The 17,628-nt window shown below is 42.2% G+C and overlaps 1 protein-coding gene across 2 annotated transcripts; it reads right to left on the minus strand.

Moving 5' to 3' along the window:
- Positions 1-163: 163 nt before the first annotated feature.
- On the minus strand, positions 164-17,416 carry LOC134318522 (cyclin-dependent kinase 17-like). 2 transcript variants are annotated; one of them, XM_062999508.1, is made up of 17 exons: positions 17,144-17,416; positions 14,378-14,530; positions 13,568-13,714; positions 12,405-12,538; positions 11,713-11,838; positions 10,706-10,762; positions 9,981-10,095; positions 8,649-8,743; positions 8,492-8,554; positions 8,003-8,126; positions 7,762-7,882; positions 7,416-7,513; positions 7,135-7,240; positions 6,247-6,289; positions 6,058-6,148; positions 5,453-5,530; positions 164-2,237 (listed from the first exon to the last, which is right to left on the minus strand). In XM_062999508.1, the coding sequence occupies exons 2-17, from the start codon at positions 14,505-14,507 to the stop codon at positions 2,200-2,202; spliced, it is 1,566 nt and encodes a 521-aa protein (XP_062855578.1). In that variant the 5' UTR covers positions 14,508-14,530; positions 17,144-17,416; the 3' UTR covers positions 164-2,199. The 2 variants fall into 2 exon arrangements, with proteins under 2 accessions (XP_062855578.1, XP_062855579.1); XM_062999509.1 differs by lacking the exon at positions 13,568-13,714 and having other exon boundaries at positions 17,144-17,414.
- Positions 17,417-17,628: the final 212 nt, after the last annotated feature.

Consider the following 17,628-nt stretch of genomic DNA (forward strand, 5'->3'; position numbering starts at 1 on the left):
GTGGGAAAAGACAGGACTGAAAAGTGGGCGGGGTCTTCGACGAGGCGCCTGTACAGAAGTGGGGGAACGTGGAGATCAGCGCGTGACTCTACATGCGTGAGACCGAACACACGCGCCGATCCACCGAAGAAATGAAATAGTAAAAACAAACAAACAAAAGAAATGGATGCAGGATTATTATTTAACCACATTTATGATATTTTTTTAGGCCGAATGTAACTGACGTCTGTTCAGTGCATCATTAGTGACACGTTTCAGCATGTAAACGTGATGGAATCATCGGGAATCAAGTTCTCTCTCGTATTGCTTAACAAATATATCAGTAATAAGTTAGAAAGTATTGCGAAGCGATAAAGTAAACACAGTTCTGCGTGAGATGCTTGTTATGATTGTATTTATGCTACTTCTATGGCTTCATTCCCCGGCGTCCCGACGCGCACGTAACTCAACTGTATTAACTGCTAGCTCACTAGCGCAGAGATCCGGGGATCCGGGTTCGAATCTGAGCTCTGTTACGAGTGGGTGGTGCATATGTGGGTGCGCTCTCAGTGCAGGTCCCAGGTCCGGATAGAGATAGGAGGGTTGTGTCAGGAAGGGCATCCGGGGTACACACTGTACCGAGTCTGATATGAGGACCGGATCTGCCGTGGCGCCCCCTACATACGGGAAATGCGCCGAAGTATCAGCTATAAGGAGGACAGAGGTTTGGGGGGAAATGATGATCACAGGGACAGGGCGCTTTATTAGGAACGCCTAAACTAAGCCAGGTTAGTTCTCATGAGATAGAGCGCTCATCTTGAGGTCGGAGGGCGTCCCAAATTAAGGGATTCAACCCCCTGAGGTTCCCTTATAGCCGAGTTCACGTGATTAGTGTGTAGGGAACACAAGGGCGCCTCCTAGGGGCCGTGTGGAATGGAACGCGGCTCTAGTTTGGATCAGACCTGCACTATTCGCGTCGACCTGCTGTCGGCCTCCTGGTCTTCCCTGTTCTTACGTTTAATCTGAGAGGGATGCGAACTATTGCACGTATGGTATATGGACAAAAGTATTTGGACACCCCTTTTAATTACAGGTGTAATAAGTCAGTTATATAAAGGAAGTCAGTTTAGGGAAGGTCCTTGCCTTCATAGAGCTTGCTTTGTGCACAGGGGCACAAATTCCCACACACAGACACACTACTTGTTTAAAAGCTGTTGTTTTAGCTGACAAGGTCACACAGAGCTCGCAATCAGGTGTCCAAATACTTTCGATCATATAGCATAACTGTAAAACTCCCATCACTCCTACACAGCGCCAAATCCACCTCCCGCCCAGCGCCTGGAAGTAGCACAATACCATTCAGTCGTGTAATACCCATTCCTGCGGCGACAGTCAGTAGTAGAATACCTCTGCTCATCCAGAAAGTGCATGCTTAACATCAGAGTCCGAAAGGTTCAGGAAACGTCCTACAGTGCAGACTAAAGAGATCTTCGCGTCGCGTCCGTTTCCTCTCCCCGAGGTCGGAGGTTCGTTATGGATGTAATGAAGCCTGAGCTCTACAGTGTAAGGTGCAAATAATTAGTACTCAGTTCGTACCGCGGTTCGTACCGGCGTAGCAGTGAGGGGGGCGGGTAGGGTCGGAACTAATCACCCGGCTAATCCTGACCGCCCCAGCGTGTTTATATACATACATACATACATACATACATACATGCACGGATATGAGGGGCGAGGGAAGGCTGGGGGGGTTCGGACGTGACTGAGGTATAGCGCTAACATTTAGGGGAACAAATCCTGCGTGGAAGAGCAGGACGGAATGTCAAGGGTGACTGCAGCTTCGACTCCTCTTCTGATCCGAAAACAGAAACGCTCCAAAATAAAAGTCATGCGATCCCGTCCGTCCGAGCGAGACAGAAATTCTTGATTTGTCTCCTTCGCGATCCCAAAAATCCCCTCAAGGAGGAGAATAAACGGAAGAACAGGGCTGTGATTGCTTCTTACGTTCACGATGTGTGTGTGTGTGTGTGTGTGTGTGTTGTTCCATCCTTCTTCTTGGCGGTGTAGTGTGTGCACGTCCTCAGCCAGCGCTCGTTCGTTGCGCTGTTCGTTTCCCCGGCGGTGCAGGAACCGGGATTTTCTTGTCAGTGTTTGTTTGTATTTTTGTCTGCCGTTGGTGGGGTGGTGGTCCGAGTGTGTGACGTCCTCAGGTGCATCTCGTCCTTAAAACAATACGCTCTGCCGGCGGGATTTCCCCTGACCTGAGAGAGAGAGAGGTGAACCTGTTATTGCAGGGATTTATTTCAGTTTTTGTTATGTAACATACACTATATGGACGAAAGTATCAGGACGCTCATTCTGATTACCGGATTCATGTGTTTCAGTACTAAATCAATCACGTAAAGAAAATGACACGCTTTCAACTTGCAGCAATAGTTTAGGGAGGGTCCGTTCCTGTTCCAGACATGTGGAAAAACAAGACGCTCTAGTGACCTGCACAGAGTCCTGACCTCAGCCCCACTCAGCACCTCTGGGATAAACCGGAACATCAACTGAGGCTTTCTTGACCACCATCAATCATAAATGCTGTCATCTATTGACTAATTGAGGCACAAATCCCCACAGACATACAGACACACTGGAAAAAGCTCTTATTTTGACACCGTTTGCTTTTGAAATGGAATGTCAGTGTCAAGACGTGCTCATGATCAGGCGTCCAAATACTTCTGGTCATATTGTGTATGTACAAACAAACATCAAATCTATAAATGTGTGTATGAATAGAAGAGAGAGAGAAAGAGAGAGGACGTGTAGAGGCGTAAGCGAACATGTTAGGTTACAGATGTGTAAGGTACCAGTAAACACACACACACACACACACACACACACATACACTTGGTTAGAACACCCCATAGTATCATTACATTACACTAAAAAAACAGCTGCATATAGAGATTTTGGAACATCTGTCCTCAGGTCATGTCACAATGATGATAATAATAATAATAATAATAAGCAATTTTGAAAAAAAAAGTGTGGTCACAACAATCGTCCGAAAGTGCCTGACAGTAAATGAATCTGGCGCCACCTTGTGGTTCACGATCTTTCCCCAGGGTAACAGTTCATTGTGGTGGATCTGTGTGTGTGTTTTTATCATTCTCAGCATTTAACAGACACTTTTTAAATAGAATATTATTGAATCATTGCAATTTGAGCAATTAAGGGTTGAGAGCCTTGCTCAGGGGCAACAGTGGAAACTTTGCAGTGATGGGGCTTGAACCAGCAACCTTTGGCTGACTAGTTAAGTACCTTAGCCGCTGAGCTACCACTGCCCTATATTTTGGGACTAAATGCCCGGATGCCCATCAAAAACACTGTAAAGTACCAGGAGATTTAATATTATTTTGTTCGTTCCTGTGTCAAGGTTCGTGCTTGGTTCTTCCAGTATGACGATGATTCCAAACATATCAAATAATATATGAAACTAAATATGTGGGAAGAAGAGAAAAGACTACAGGGTAAGACCCAGAAACCCGAAGGATGAGAAGAACGGAGAGACATCTAACTCTGTACGCTTTGTATAATCTTAATAAGCATTGTACCAATATACTCAGTGCTTTTATTTATTTATTAATATTTAATGCATTTCCCAGCCAATTTTCCTCCCAATCTAGCCATATCCGATTCCCCTAATTGTACTTCTCCGACACGTGTGCAGCACCGACCTCTTTTTTTACCCGAATGAGGCCGGTTTATACGGAGATCCGTATCGTGCACGGAGAGTACTTAAAAACTGAAGGTTGGATTTCTCGATTTCTGCATTTTCTCCCAATTTAGTGGTGTCAATCTGTCTCCCGCTGCTGGTGGATCCCTGATTACATTCGAGGAGGGTATATCGCTGGTCATGCCTCCTCCGACCCGTGTGCAGTCCTAGCGGACCCCTTCTTTTCGCCCATGCTTTTGCACAGGCGCCTCTATCTGCTAATTAGGGCCCTTACACAGCGTTTGAAGACCCCACCCACATAGTCCGGTCATCCCGCCCTAGCAGACACGGTGGCCAGTTAGTGTCTGCCGCAGGCACTGCCAATTACGCCAGCTAGATGATGCCCAGCCGATAGGTGGCAAGGCCGAGTTTCAAACCGAGGAGTTCAGAATCTCGGCGCTGGTGTGCTAGCGGAATATCCGGCTGTGCCACCTGGACGCCCATGATTTTTTAAATAGATGGAAAATAAAACAGCTATTGTTGGCACGGTCCCTATAAGATTTTTATCTCTACTAGCTGGTGGAAATAAGCTTCCTTTCCTATACATAGGCTGAGTGGGGTCTACCTTTTTGTGGTCCATGTATTCTATGTATTGTCCGCTATTTGCAATTAAAATACCAATAAAAAATCCAAATAATAATAACAGTAACTACCTAAAGATGAACGATATGAGAAATGAAAGGCAGAGAAGAGAAAGCTTCGTTACCAAAGTGCTCTAATGAATCAGCCGGTGGAGGGGGAAGAGGGAGCAGGATTCAGCGCCGGCTTTGCACTTTCTCTCTGCAAATATTCCAATCGAACCGGACCCGTCTTATGGGGCATGGCTTTAAAAAGGGCGTGGTTTTGGGAGGAGGAAGAGTGGAAAGGTGGGAAAGGAGGTGTGGAGAAAACAGACAGAGAAGACAAAGTCTTACACAGAGGATGATAGATCGAAATATGGAGTACGTTTAGATCAAGGTGCAGTGTGTGTGTGTGTGTGTGTGTGTGTGTGTGTGTTGCTATTGGTCCTGAAGTTTAAGTCTGATTTCCTAAATATACGTACACTATATGGACAAAAGTATGTGGACACCCCTTCTAATTATTGCATTTATGTGATAAATCAGTTATATAAAGGAAACTTTGCAGCAGCAGTTTAGGGAAGGTCCTTTCCCGTTGGAATGAACCGGAACGTCAACTGATGCTTTCTCGACCGACATCAGCGCCCTGCCATCCAAACGGTGTCATCTTCGGACTAAATGGGCACAAATTCCCACAGAAATACTCAGAACAGTGGCTGTTGTTCGAGCTGAAAGGATCACATTGAGGTCTGTCTATTTTAATAGAAGTCTGACAAGCTCATGGTCAAGCGTCCAGATACTTTTGGCCGTACAGTGAATATAGTATGAGGCTTAATAAAGCAAGACGTGATTCAGCATGAAAAGCCTGGCACACGGCCTGCAGGAGTGGAAATCAGATTTGGTGCCCGTTTAGCTGCAGGTTCACTCCTTGCTATTTTATTTATCTCCAAATTTAGAGTAGGCAACCCTGCCCTCTATTTAGTCCGGTCAATTTTGGCACTGCCAATTGTGCCCTCATCATTTTTGTTCCTAAAGGACTTTTCTTTCATTTTTAAAATAAGGGCGTCTGTACGTGTCCCACCTGCCCGCCTGTAAACACTGTAAAGCGCGAGTACTTGCTTAGGTTAGAACGATTCTCGACACGAGTCGGACTCACCTGGTTCTGAGTACGGTACGGAACGTTTTCCTGGGTCCTTCTGAAGCTGCATCTCCTTTACTGAGAAGATGGAGGCAGCTGGAAAGGAATTTTAGACAGTTATGACCGATCTACATGAGTAAGTGCTGTTTATAAACTTTGCACTCTAATTGCACACGTCGGTGTTCCTGAGCACACTTGGTGGTTCCTGCCCTTATTAAACCTAATTGAAGGTTTGAACTGTCTATGCACAATGTGTGTGTGTGTTATTTTTATCGAGTGGCACCCGTAAAAGAGGAAGAGGACGGTCGAAAGACCTACAAGACTAAGGGTGGACGAGATCAGGAATTACATGGGCTCTTCATGGACGGGAAAAGCAAGATCGAGAGAGGACCAGCGGTGCCCAAACGATCAGTCAAGGTGATCAAAGTGATTCTGGTAACGTGCAGTATTAAGTCAGTTTATTAAATGTCACGTATAGGTGAATAATAAACACTAAAAACTGTGGAACTGCATTAGAAGCAGTATAGCCAATCATAGCACTACTAAGATTCGAACCCTGCATCCCCAGGTCTCAGCGGTGGTATATCATACTTCACAAAAGCTTAAAAAGATTAAATCCTTACTGTCAGGCAGATGTTGAACTTGCCCCCCCAAACTCCTGAAATAGGGGTGTCTGAGAGCCTCTTCCGCCGAGATCCGCCGCCGCGCTTCAAACTACAAAACAGCACAGATACAAACCGAACCTTCAATCTGCACTCACAAAGCTTTAGAGCGTTCTTAAAATGTTTATAATGTAAGATTTAATTCTGTACCTGTAATAACTGAGCCATTAAGTCGCTGCCGTCAGTGTCGATCCTGTGAGCAAGAGGTGAAAAAATAAACTCAGATTATTTACTGATATTCTGCAATCACACACACGTGCATGTGAACACACACGACATGTGTGGACGGGAAGACGGGTCTGATGCATTTTCTCATCACTTTTAAGGACCTTTTAAATGATTATATTACATAAAAACGTATTACAGGAAAGATGTGACCAAAAGTATGTAGACACCCCTCCAATATAAGGCAAATAAAGTGAGGAAGCTCGATAGAGACATTTTTTTCTGGATGTTTTCCTTATGTCCGATCTGCTGCCGCTTCTTTTTACCTGCTTTCTGATTTTTTCTATTTGTGCGTATTTGACTCGTCCTACACACCTGAGAAGAGGGCGTGTCTAACTTCTTAGATCCCTTAAAATGCTCCTACTGAGGTGGTAATCTGACCGAATAACGAGGGAGCGACCTGAAGGCAATCCCAGCATTCAGTGCGGCACGACTTTACTCACAAAAAAATGACAAACATGGCGGACGAATCCGGAGCAACCGACGGAGTCCTTTTCACATGTAAATAAATTCTCATTGAGGTTCAATTCGTATAACAGTGATTTAAACAAGTGTCGTTTATTTGTAAATTGGGGCGTCAGGGACAGTTTAAGCGTTTTCGGTACACGGAGGTTTGAAAGGTCGCTGGTTCCAGCCCCATCACTGCTAGATTGCCACTGTTGGGCGCTTGAGTAAGCCCCTTAACCCTCAATTGCTTAGAAAATATGCTGTCCTGGTACTGTAAGTCGTTTTGAATAAAAGCGTATTTTTTTACAATATCATGAATACAAAACAAAACAAATCGCATGCATGCATGCACAGAGACACACACACCTGGGAGCATGAGTGACAAGAGGCTCAGGACGATATCGAGGAAAGTTAAAGGATTTGAATTCTTCATTGGTACAGACGCCCGGCCAGGACTCCTCAGTGGGAGTGCCTGAAGACACATGTTTAAATAAAACACACACACACACACACACACATGGAGACACACACACACATATGCACAGATGAACACGAGTGCGATAGAATACATGTTAAAATCAGCCGTGAATGATAACAGAAAGGAGACTGAGCACACGCAAACACGTGAACGCGCAGGTGCTGCTCACCCAGGATCCGGAAGATGAGATGCAGCTCGTCTTCTACTGTGGATCCGGGGAAAAGAGGCCGTCCTGTGATCATCTCGTAGAATATACAACCCACCCCCCTACAAACAAAGAGCAAAGGGTTTATACTCAACAACAAAACGTTCATTCATTATTTTACGCTCACACAATTGGCCTGACTGCATGTGAGAGGAAACTGGCCATGGGTGTATGCTAGGTCCAGTTTAGTTTACAATATCATATCATCATTTATTTCCTGGTCAGTGACGCGGTAGCTCCGGCTTCCCCCGGAATCACTGGGCACAGTGCAGGACGCCAACACATAAGCGGCGTAATGTGTGCTTCTTACCACATGTCAATAGGAGTAGAGTATTCTGTTGATCCTAGCAGCACGTCCGGTGGTCTGTACCAAAGAGTGACCACCTCGTTGGAGTACGTCTTAGTGGGCACAGACTTGGCCCGAGCCAGACCTGCAACACCATGATACGTCCATTAAGCATATATCTATATTCTTTATAGAGAATGACAGAGGGTGACACAAACAGGGCCCTTAACCTTTAATTGCATCCTTTAAATGCCGTAAAACTCACCAAAGTCAGCCAGCTTGAGCTCCCCCCTGTCGTTAATGAGGAGATTCTGGGGTTTCAAGTCTCTGTGTAGAACCTTCCGGTGGTGGCAGTACGCCAGTCCTCGTAGCAGCTGAAAGAGGAAGATCTACAGAGCGGATATCAGAAGATGGGATTAGAAAACCTGAATCAAGTGCTGACATTTCGTGCTCTGCTATTGGCCGGCCGGGACCATAACATAATCTATACGGACAATTATTGGCTCGTCTGAGGGAGGGAGGGAGGGCCGTACGGATTCCTTATAACTGCTGCAGTTACGACCTCTGCTGGCTGATCGATGGTGCTGCACAATGAGACGGGATAATGCAGATCAGTGCGTGACTCTCCGTGCACGATACGGATCTTGGACGTGTGTTAGTTACGACCCTCCTTGGTGAACTCGAATCAGGGAATTGGATACGACTAGAATGAGAAGAAAATTGGGGGGAAATGCTTTGAAACACACAGACTCACTTTAACATTGTGGACACACATGATGCTCCCACAGTCGTCCATGTACTGCTTCAGATCTCTGTCCTGAACATTCATCACAAACACAACGCTGGTTAGAGGAGCAGCCGCTATCGATCCCACACAAACACCAGTCAAACACCCAAAACTATCTACTCACCAGGTACTCAAAGACGAGTGTTAGGCACTTGTCTGTGTGGATTATATCATGGAGAGTGACGATGTTGGCGTGTTTTAAATCCTTCAGGAGGGACACTAAAGAAAAAAAGAGACGACAACGGCAAATATATATATATATAGCGATGTACTTAATGCCACCTGTAGCTATCATTCTCAGTAATTAGGTTTGTCACAATTGGTGTGTTATAACATTTATTTAATGTCAATAATTGTTTATTTCTACATTATGTCTGGAGCCAAAATCAACCCTATGCACCTTTATGATTCAACATAATAAAAAACATTAACATGTCTTATAATATTATATATTACATATATATTTTTTGTACAGTAGTAACCATGTTAACAAAACTTAATGCCTTAGTCCACGAAAATAGACTATTATTATTATTATTATTATTATTATTATTATTAATAGTAGTAGTAGTATTAATTGTATTATTATGCTTATTATTAAGTTATTATTACTAGTAAAAGAATAAATTGTATTATAATAATTATTAGCTGCATTGTTGTTATTATTATTATCATTAATTTTATTATTATTTTTATTAATAGTGTTATTATTATAGATTTTATTATTAACAATAATTGTTTTTTATTATATTCAGTTATTTCATTATTATTAACATTATAAATATGTATTATTATTTATTATAATATTATTATATTATTATAATTGACATTATATTATTATAATAGAATCCAATACTTCTTTATTATATTATTATTTTTATTTAAAGATTTTTTGTTATTAATGATAATGTGCCCTGATATTATTAATATTATTTTAAAAATCCAGTACATTTTGCTACTATTAATAATACTATTATTAAGAAATAAGGTTAAAAGTGCAATATCATGTACAGTATCTGTTCATATGTACTGTATCTACGTCCTTATATGTATACATTGTTGTTTTTAGCAATACATTAATTTAAAGCTTATTCTCATATTTGAAGCTTGTGTTATTGTAGTGTGACCGGGACGTGTCCCAATATTTTTTATTTAGCATTCAGCTTTGTACCAATGAAAAACAGCTTTCTTTTAGGGTTTGATTATATAATTAGTATTTTTCCCTCTTATGATTTTGATATGTGATCGTTTCGTCATTCATAATTGTAATTTATAAAAATTAAACACAGCTCCAGGTCTCTCTCTCTCTGTAGTGCTCAGGTGTGAGACCTGCAGCTCTGCTCTTAATTAATAAACCAGATGTTAGCTGCTGGATCGACTGCATTTACTAAACAGTGACTGTTGGGTATTGGTTGATCATAAAAACATCTGGATGAGAGGGTTCATATCTTGTTACCTTCTCGAATAGCGGTGCATGGTGCGCCCTCTTCATGCTCCAGCCGAATCTCCTTCAGAGCCACCAGGTTATCAGTCAGTTTGCTGCGACCCTTATACACTGTCGCATAGGTTCCCTACACAGACAAAAAATCACACACTTATGAGTTATATTTTCCCTTTTCTTCATATTAATACTCATCTGTTTTGTGGCTATAAACATGGTTATGTACCAAGCAGATATTTTTGGTCATCTGTATGTTAGTAAGACGAATCACTTAGAATGTGTCCAGATATGGTGACTAAACTTAAGAGCAAGAAATGGGAGCACAAATCTGTATGTTACATGTATGTAATACACAGTCTTGCTTTTTAGTGAGCCATTCAGATTAAGGAAATCATCTGCATGCACTGCATGCCAAATCTGTCCTTCGTGGAGGACATACAACAATTATATTGTATAAACCTTAAGAAGAAGCTATTTTTTCCAGACTGCAACCAGCCTCATGAATAAGACCCCCAGTGAAATACCCCCCCAAAAATTTATTGCACTCTTGTGAGCTCTTCTATCTGTCCACACTTTCTTATTTATTGTATTTTTACATTTCTGTTTGAAAAAGGTTCCACTATGCCTGGTAGAGCTGAAATTGGCAAAATAATGCTTTTGAAAACCGATGAGATGTAAAACATGAGAAAATAATAGAATAGAATAAAGACTCGTGGTAAACGTCTGATGTCTTATCTTACCTCTCCGAGTTTGTCCAGTTTGATGTAAGTCTCCAGTTTCCCAAAGCCAATTTCAGACTGCATTAAAGAAAATGAATTAAATCTTTATGTTTAATGTGTTTGTTCTAATCCACCACACCTGCATATATAAATATATATATATATATAAAATACATCGATCAGCCATAACATTAAAACCACCTCCTTGTTTCTACACTCACTGTCCATTTTATCAGCTCCACTTACCATATAGAAGCACTTTGTAGTTCTACAATTACTGACTGTAGTCCATCTAGTTCTCTACATACTTTTTTTTACCTGCTTTCACCCTGTTCTTCAATGGTCAGGACCCCCACAGGACCCCCACAGAGCAGGTATTATTTAGGTGGTGGATGATTCTCAGCACTGCAGTGACACTGACATGGTGGTGGTGTGTTAGTGTGTGTTGTGCTGGTATGAGTGGATCAGACACAGCAGCGCTGCTGGAGTTTTAAAATACAGTGTCCACTCACTGTCCACTCTATTAGACACTCCTACCTAGTCGGTCCACCTTGTAGATGTAAAGTCAGAGACGATCGCTCATCTATTGCTGCTGTTTGAGTCGCTCATCTTCTAGACCTTCATCAGTGGTCACAGGACGCTGCCCACGGGGCGCTGTTGGCTGGATGTTTTTGGTTGGTGGACGATTCTCAGTCCAGCAGTGACAGTGAGGTGTTTAAAAACACCAGCAGCGCTGCTGTGTCTGATCCACTCATACCAGCACAACACACACTAACACACCACCACCATGTCAGTGTCACTGCAGTGCTGAGAATGATCCACCACCTAAATAATACCTGCTCTGTGGTGGTCCTGTGGGGGTCCTGACCATTGAAGAACAGGGTGAAAGGGGGCTAACAAAGTATGTAGAGAAACAGATGGACTACAGTCAGTAATTGTAGAACTACAAAGTGCTTCTATATGATAAGTGGACGTGTATATCGATGCTGTATATTATATGATAATAAATAACGAAGTGAAAATCTTACCAGTGACGCCCGGCGCAGCCTCCGACTCAGGGGTTTGTCGAAGGGTGGACTGTTCATAGCAAACTTTTCCAGGTATCCCTCTGGTAATCGGATATCCACCGGGAGTGAGAGGCGCTTATTAATGTCCTAAATAATAAGAAAAGGGGGGTAAAAGGAAATATTAAGAGCCTTCTGGGGTGTCAGAGTGTCCTAAGTTTTGGAGACAAGTCATGCCGTGACTGACTAGATACACTATATGGACAAAAGTATCATGAAACACTTTCTATTTATTGAATTCATGCGTTCCAGCCACAACAGTTGCTAACGTGTAATAAAATAATTATATAAAGGAAATTATAATCTTCCAGCTTTGCAGAAACAGGTTAGGGAAGGCCCTTTTCTGTTCCAGCACAAAGAAACTCGTGTCCTGCAACATCAACTGATCAATCAATGAACTGGAACGTCAACTGATTCAAATACTGCCATCTTTTGACTGGACGGGCACAAATTCCCACACACAAACATACTCCAAAGTCTGTTGCTCTGGCTGAACAGATCACACAGAGGTCACTCTGTTTTAATACAGTTTGTTTCTGAAATAGGACGTCCGGCAAGCTCATGGTCAGGTGTCCGAATACTTTTGGCCATACAGTGTATACAGTATGCAAACTGGAGTTTGGGATTTGTGAACTTGGCTTCGGTGTGGGTGTTACCTCGCTGCAGATGCGCCGCGAATGGTTGTTGCGCATCCGAACCCTGACAGGACTTTGTACCTCGTCAGATGAGGTACCTGAAGCATGATCACTCTCTCCGTCTGAGCCCATCTTCACATTTTCATGAACTACGCCTGCGCACACACACACATATTACTTCTAAACACATAAATCTCAGTATAGGTAGAAAATCTACCCTATTCTTTTTTCTCTTGTTCTCCCAATCTAGTCATATCCAATTCCCCCTGCTGCAGACCCCTACCCTGACTTGAGAAGGCTGTACCTAACACACATCCCCTGACACGTGTACAGATGCCAACCGCTTCTTTTTACCTGCACTGAGCAAAGATTTGTTGAACTTTTAGCATTTGTAAAGAAAAGCATGTGTGAAACATTTTACTCTGCCCTGACATCATTTGATGCCCTGACGTTTATGGCATTTAGCTTTTTTTATCCACTTAAAATGAGCATATGAGGGTTAAAAGCCTTGTTCAGGGGCCCAACAGGGGTGAGGTGAGGCTTAAACAAACAACCTTCTGATCACTAGTCCAGTTTTAAATGTGTGCATTGACTGTCCACCAGGTATTAGCTCAGATAATAAAGTTATAAACACCTGACTTGACTATTTTGCATATTATTTAACATAGTAGGTAAATTAATGCATATATTAAAGTTGTCAAAGGCAGAACTACAAACATCATCTAACAAAATACTATCTTAATGGTATGACGTATAAATATTATTTATTTTTGTATCTGTCAGAGATCAGCAGTAGGGCATGGGTTACAGAATAATGCCCATCTCGAAGTGCCATGTATAGCCAGAAAATTGGGGCATGGAGGCGCAAATTATTGACGTGCCGATCACTGACGAGCACTAAGTGGTTTCAGGTAAAGAGATGCATATTTAATTAAGTCAATTCATTTCTTCCTCAGTGTTGCTCATTGGCTCTTCTGTTGCTGATAATTTTGTTCAATTATTATTATTATTTTATTTATTTTATTTAGAGACTTTGCTTATCATTACAGTAGCTCATGCAAAGTTAATGTTATTGTTTATTTGTTTAATTCTAACATAAATGCTTCGAGAACACTTAAAACTAACATTGTAGTGTAGGGGAGAGCTTCAGACAAAAGAAAGGTTTGGGATAGATAGAGATTCACCGAGAGAGCCAGTCCGGTGAAGGGAAAGGTAGGGTCGGTCCAGGCCGTCTCTACGCATCGCTCCGCGCCCCAAACCTCCTGCGTAGTGGCGCAAGAACGAAGGGGCACTTTGGGATGCGGGAGGGGGCACGGGGCAAACCACTGGCTCTGAGAGAGAGACAGAAAAAGAGAGAGAAATGAAATATAGAGAGACAAAAAAAAGCTGCAGACGAGACGGGTTGGTAAAATACTGAGAGGTCAAAGCGGCGGCCATGCAAGATCGGACATACGGGGAAGGGGAATATATAGAGGCGAGCAGCTGAGCAGAAGCACATTTCCATCAATCGTCCATATATTGTCTGTTTTACCATCAATTTAGCCTGGTCAGGGTCACGGTGGGTCTGATTCATTGGGCGCAAGGCAGGAAACACCCCGGACAGGTCGCCAGTCCATCACATGGCACATACACACACAATTTGGGCAATTTTTTGTAGCTCTGATTGTTCTGACTGCACGTCTTTGGACTTGTGGGAGAAAACCGGAGCACCCACAAGAACAGAGGGAGAACATGCAAACTCCACACAGTATTGAGTTATATAAGAAAATAAGGAGTTATTTTGTCCCCCTTTCTTCAAAAGTCAAAAGTTATGCTGTCCACTCATTAAGCAAACACTAGTTCATTTATTCATGCGTAACAGTTTAGGGAAGAACCTTTCAGCAACAAAAAAGGCTACAATAAGAGGATTATTTTTTAGTCTGACTTAATGAACACACATCTCATGACGAATGAAGCTCGATACGTTACGTTTGTCTGCGGTTCCGCGTCCTTACCATTTTCCTGCGACGCCGCCGATTCGTCCGCACCAGCGTTCTCCGTGAGCTCGGACAGGTTTTCGTCTACCGGCCGGGCACTGCGCAGGCTCATAGACAAACGTCTCTTAATTATTTTCATGCGGTCCATGAGTGCTCATTTCATTCAGGATCCTGTGAAAAAAACAACTTTACAGCTCGATCAAATCCTTTACCTACAGTCGTGACCCACCCAAGAGTCAACTTTCACAGGCACATTAATACGAAATGAACTTGTACATGTGCGCCTTCTTGTGGAGGCTTTACGTTACATCTAGTAAACCACAGTGGGACTAGACTGCCACTAATTTCATTAATTAGGTATATTTTAATTTTTTGTGTTTTTATTTTGATGCATTGCTTGTGTTACCTGGGTTGTGGTAAAATTCATGAACAAAATGTGGTCGGTTTGAAAAACCCTGCACTACACAAATATACAGACTCACTCCTCACAATCCTTGGAGCCTTTACAGAGCAAAATTAAACCATAAACTATCAAAATATAAGAAGCATATTCATTGTCCCAACCTCCAAGAAACATACCTGACCTTAAATAGTCCTACCAGACTCAAAAACTATACCATGTACAAAATATATGGCCCTAATACACAACCAGAAAGACATGGAAACATGTAACGATACACTCTACCCACGATGCGATGCGATGCGATTCACGATACTGGGTTCACGATACGATTTTTTCCCGATTTTTAAAATTGAAATCCTTTCATATTTCTCTTAAAAAATAAAATAAAATCCTGTATTTGTGATTATCTTTTATTTATCTTAATAATGAATGTCCTTTTATTTCTGCAAAACAATTTTGAATTAAGCCCAATGTGGCTGAAAAACCCCGAATTTGGCAACCAGGCGTATAGCGCCAGTAATGTCAACCAGGCGAGGTGTATAGCGCCAGCGCCCTCTGCTGTTTAAAGTGAATATTGATTCATTTTACATTTCAGATCGATTTGATTAGTGATTCTTGTGGTCCATCGTTACATCCCTACATTCTAATAGTCCTTCTTACAGCAAAGAATTAGGTATCGATTAGGAGAAGGGTTCAAGAAAATTGTACACATTTCCAAGGCTTTATATATCCGTGGAACACAGGGACAACAGTGGCGTTACCAAGAACTGGACGTGTTTACAAAACTGGCAAAAAGACAGAAAGAAAAGTGGTTCAGGATGCTGCCAAGATGGCCACAGTAACATTACAGGAACATCATGTTGATGCGGGATATTACTTTCTACAAAATCACTATAGTCAAAGATCGACTGTAATTTGACCTCTATTGATTAGTATAAAGCATTGGCATACTCCGACAATATACTCCATGTGAAATCGACACGTCTAAGAACATGACTCTCTCTCTGTTACGAAACCTTGATGAATAATAAACAGGCGTGTGAGAAATGAAGGAGCTACTGGGAGGCGTGAGGATGTATTCACTTAGAGATAATGGTAGCTGAGAGGCGGAGGAGAGGATAACAAGGCCTGCACATCCTCAGGCTCCTCCGTCACTCCCTGGGACGTGACTCAGATCGTTCTGGTTTGTAAAAGCCTTGATAAAGTTATTGATTTATGTGCAGCTCCATGTGTGGCATTGGGTTGTTTATTCTTGTTAATTGTATTTAAGCTATGGTGGTGATATTTCTCCCTATATGGAATTGTATATTGTGTATATTGTCTATAATTATATGCATATTGTGTCTTTATTATACTGGAGACACACCAATGGCTGCAACCAAATTCCTTGTCTCAAATGGACAATTAATCTAATTCTAATGGTTTTTCTTTTGGTTGGAATGGACTTTATTTAAAATCTGCTGTATGTTTGTTGTCATCTGAGGTTATTAGTTAGTTTCCAGAACTTAATCGGAACTACTGAATTGTTAATAAGGATTAAATCGATAAAAACAGAAGTGAATTGAGGGGGGGTACTTTCTTTTTCCCCTCACCGCTGTGGCGATCTGGCGCATGCGCGCTAGCACTCCGTTCTCGTAGCATCGGAGCTAAAGCTAGCCTGTTAGCTCTGGTGCGCCCCGGCTACGTTTTTCCATTCGGGTTGGGACTGTTGGCTTAACAGGACAAAATGTGAACATTTAACTCAATATGAATTCCCGTGCCGTTCCTAAAGACATACAGAAATCAGACAGCGTTAACAAAGTGATAATATTTACAATCCAGGTCATTTTAGCTTGCTAGCCTGGATCGCTAACGAGCTAGCCGTATTCAAAAAAACCTACTTGAGTTACGTCATCAGTCCAGCGGTTAAAACAATAAATAAATTGAAATAAAATGCTTATAAATGTGTAATTACGACGCGAATTTCGCATCCAAACGTATTAACAATTAAATCTTCGTTCTAAAACGAATTCATTTTGCGGCTAGTCGGGACACCATGTTATTGTTAGCGAGCTAAAGTTAGCTAGCGGAGGAATAGTTCGAAGCCCATTAGTAGCCAGGAAGGTTAGCAGCTCAGTCGTGCCCAGTGTATACCAATTAATAACACTGTTATTATTATAAAGATCACTTTTCTATAGCTCGAATACAACCGAGTCATGCTGAATACGCTGATGCTATTTAAATTAATATTTAATATTGTGAACAGCTATACCGGCTATACTGGCAGCACAATTGTGCATTAAATTAAACAAGAGACCGATCTGTCCTGAAAAAAAGACACGTTTACTAGATTACTAGGTTATAAATGGTGAATAAAGACAGACATTGTGGTGTTTTAATACCTGTCCTGAAGTCTGGGGATGGACGGACACTCCAGCTGCGGTATCCCGGAGTCCTGAGTCCGGACTCAACTCGCTGCGTCAACTTCCAATTCCGAAGCGAATTAAACACAAATCAATACACAAAGCGCCCAGATTACTCGCTCATTTAACGGCTTAAAGGCGAAATGTGTTTCAGTAGATACTGCCAACCTTTCTACATTCTTTAGTGGTAATTCCAGCAGCTCGTTTTCGTCCTAGACCGAATGGGATGCCTAAATAGGGAGCGAAGCCGGGGAGGACAACGTTAACCATCCCGGAAAACACCGCAAGGGGTGTGAGCAGCTTTTGGACAAAGCCTTCAAAGTGATCTTTATTTTAGTGTTATTTTAGCCTAGACGGATTCATTGTGTTTGATTTAAACGACACAATAACATAAACTTTCACTTTTGTGATGGCTTATAGGGAGGAAAGGTGTTGGATGGTCCGAGCACTGCACTGGTTACACC

The sequence above is a fragment of the Trichomycterus rosablanca genome, chromosome 7, assembly GCF_030014385.1.
Source record: "Trichomycterus rosablanca isolate fTriRos1 chromosome 7, fTriRos1.hap1, whole genome shotgun sequence".
In the NCBI taxonomy this organism is placed as follows: Eukaryota; Metazoa; Chordata; class Actinopteri; order Siluriformes; family Trichomycteridae; genus Trichomycterus; species Trichomycterus rosablanca.

Coding starts and splice junctions, on each gene's coding strand:
- LOC134318522 (XM_062999508.1), bottom strand. CDS start 14,507: ATGGACCGCATGAAAATAATTAAGAGACGTTTGTCTATGAGCCTGCGC. Junction 13,715..14,377: donor GGCGGCGTCGCAGGAAAATG/GTAAGGACGCGG, acceptor TCTCTCTCTCAG/AGCCAGTGGTTTGCCCCGTG. Junction 8,744..9,980: donor ATGCACCGCTATTCGAGAAG/GTAACAAGATAT, acceptor TTTTTTCTTTAG/TGTCCCTCCTGAAGGATTTA.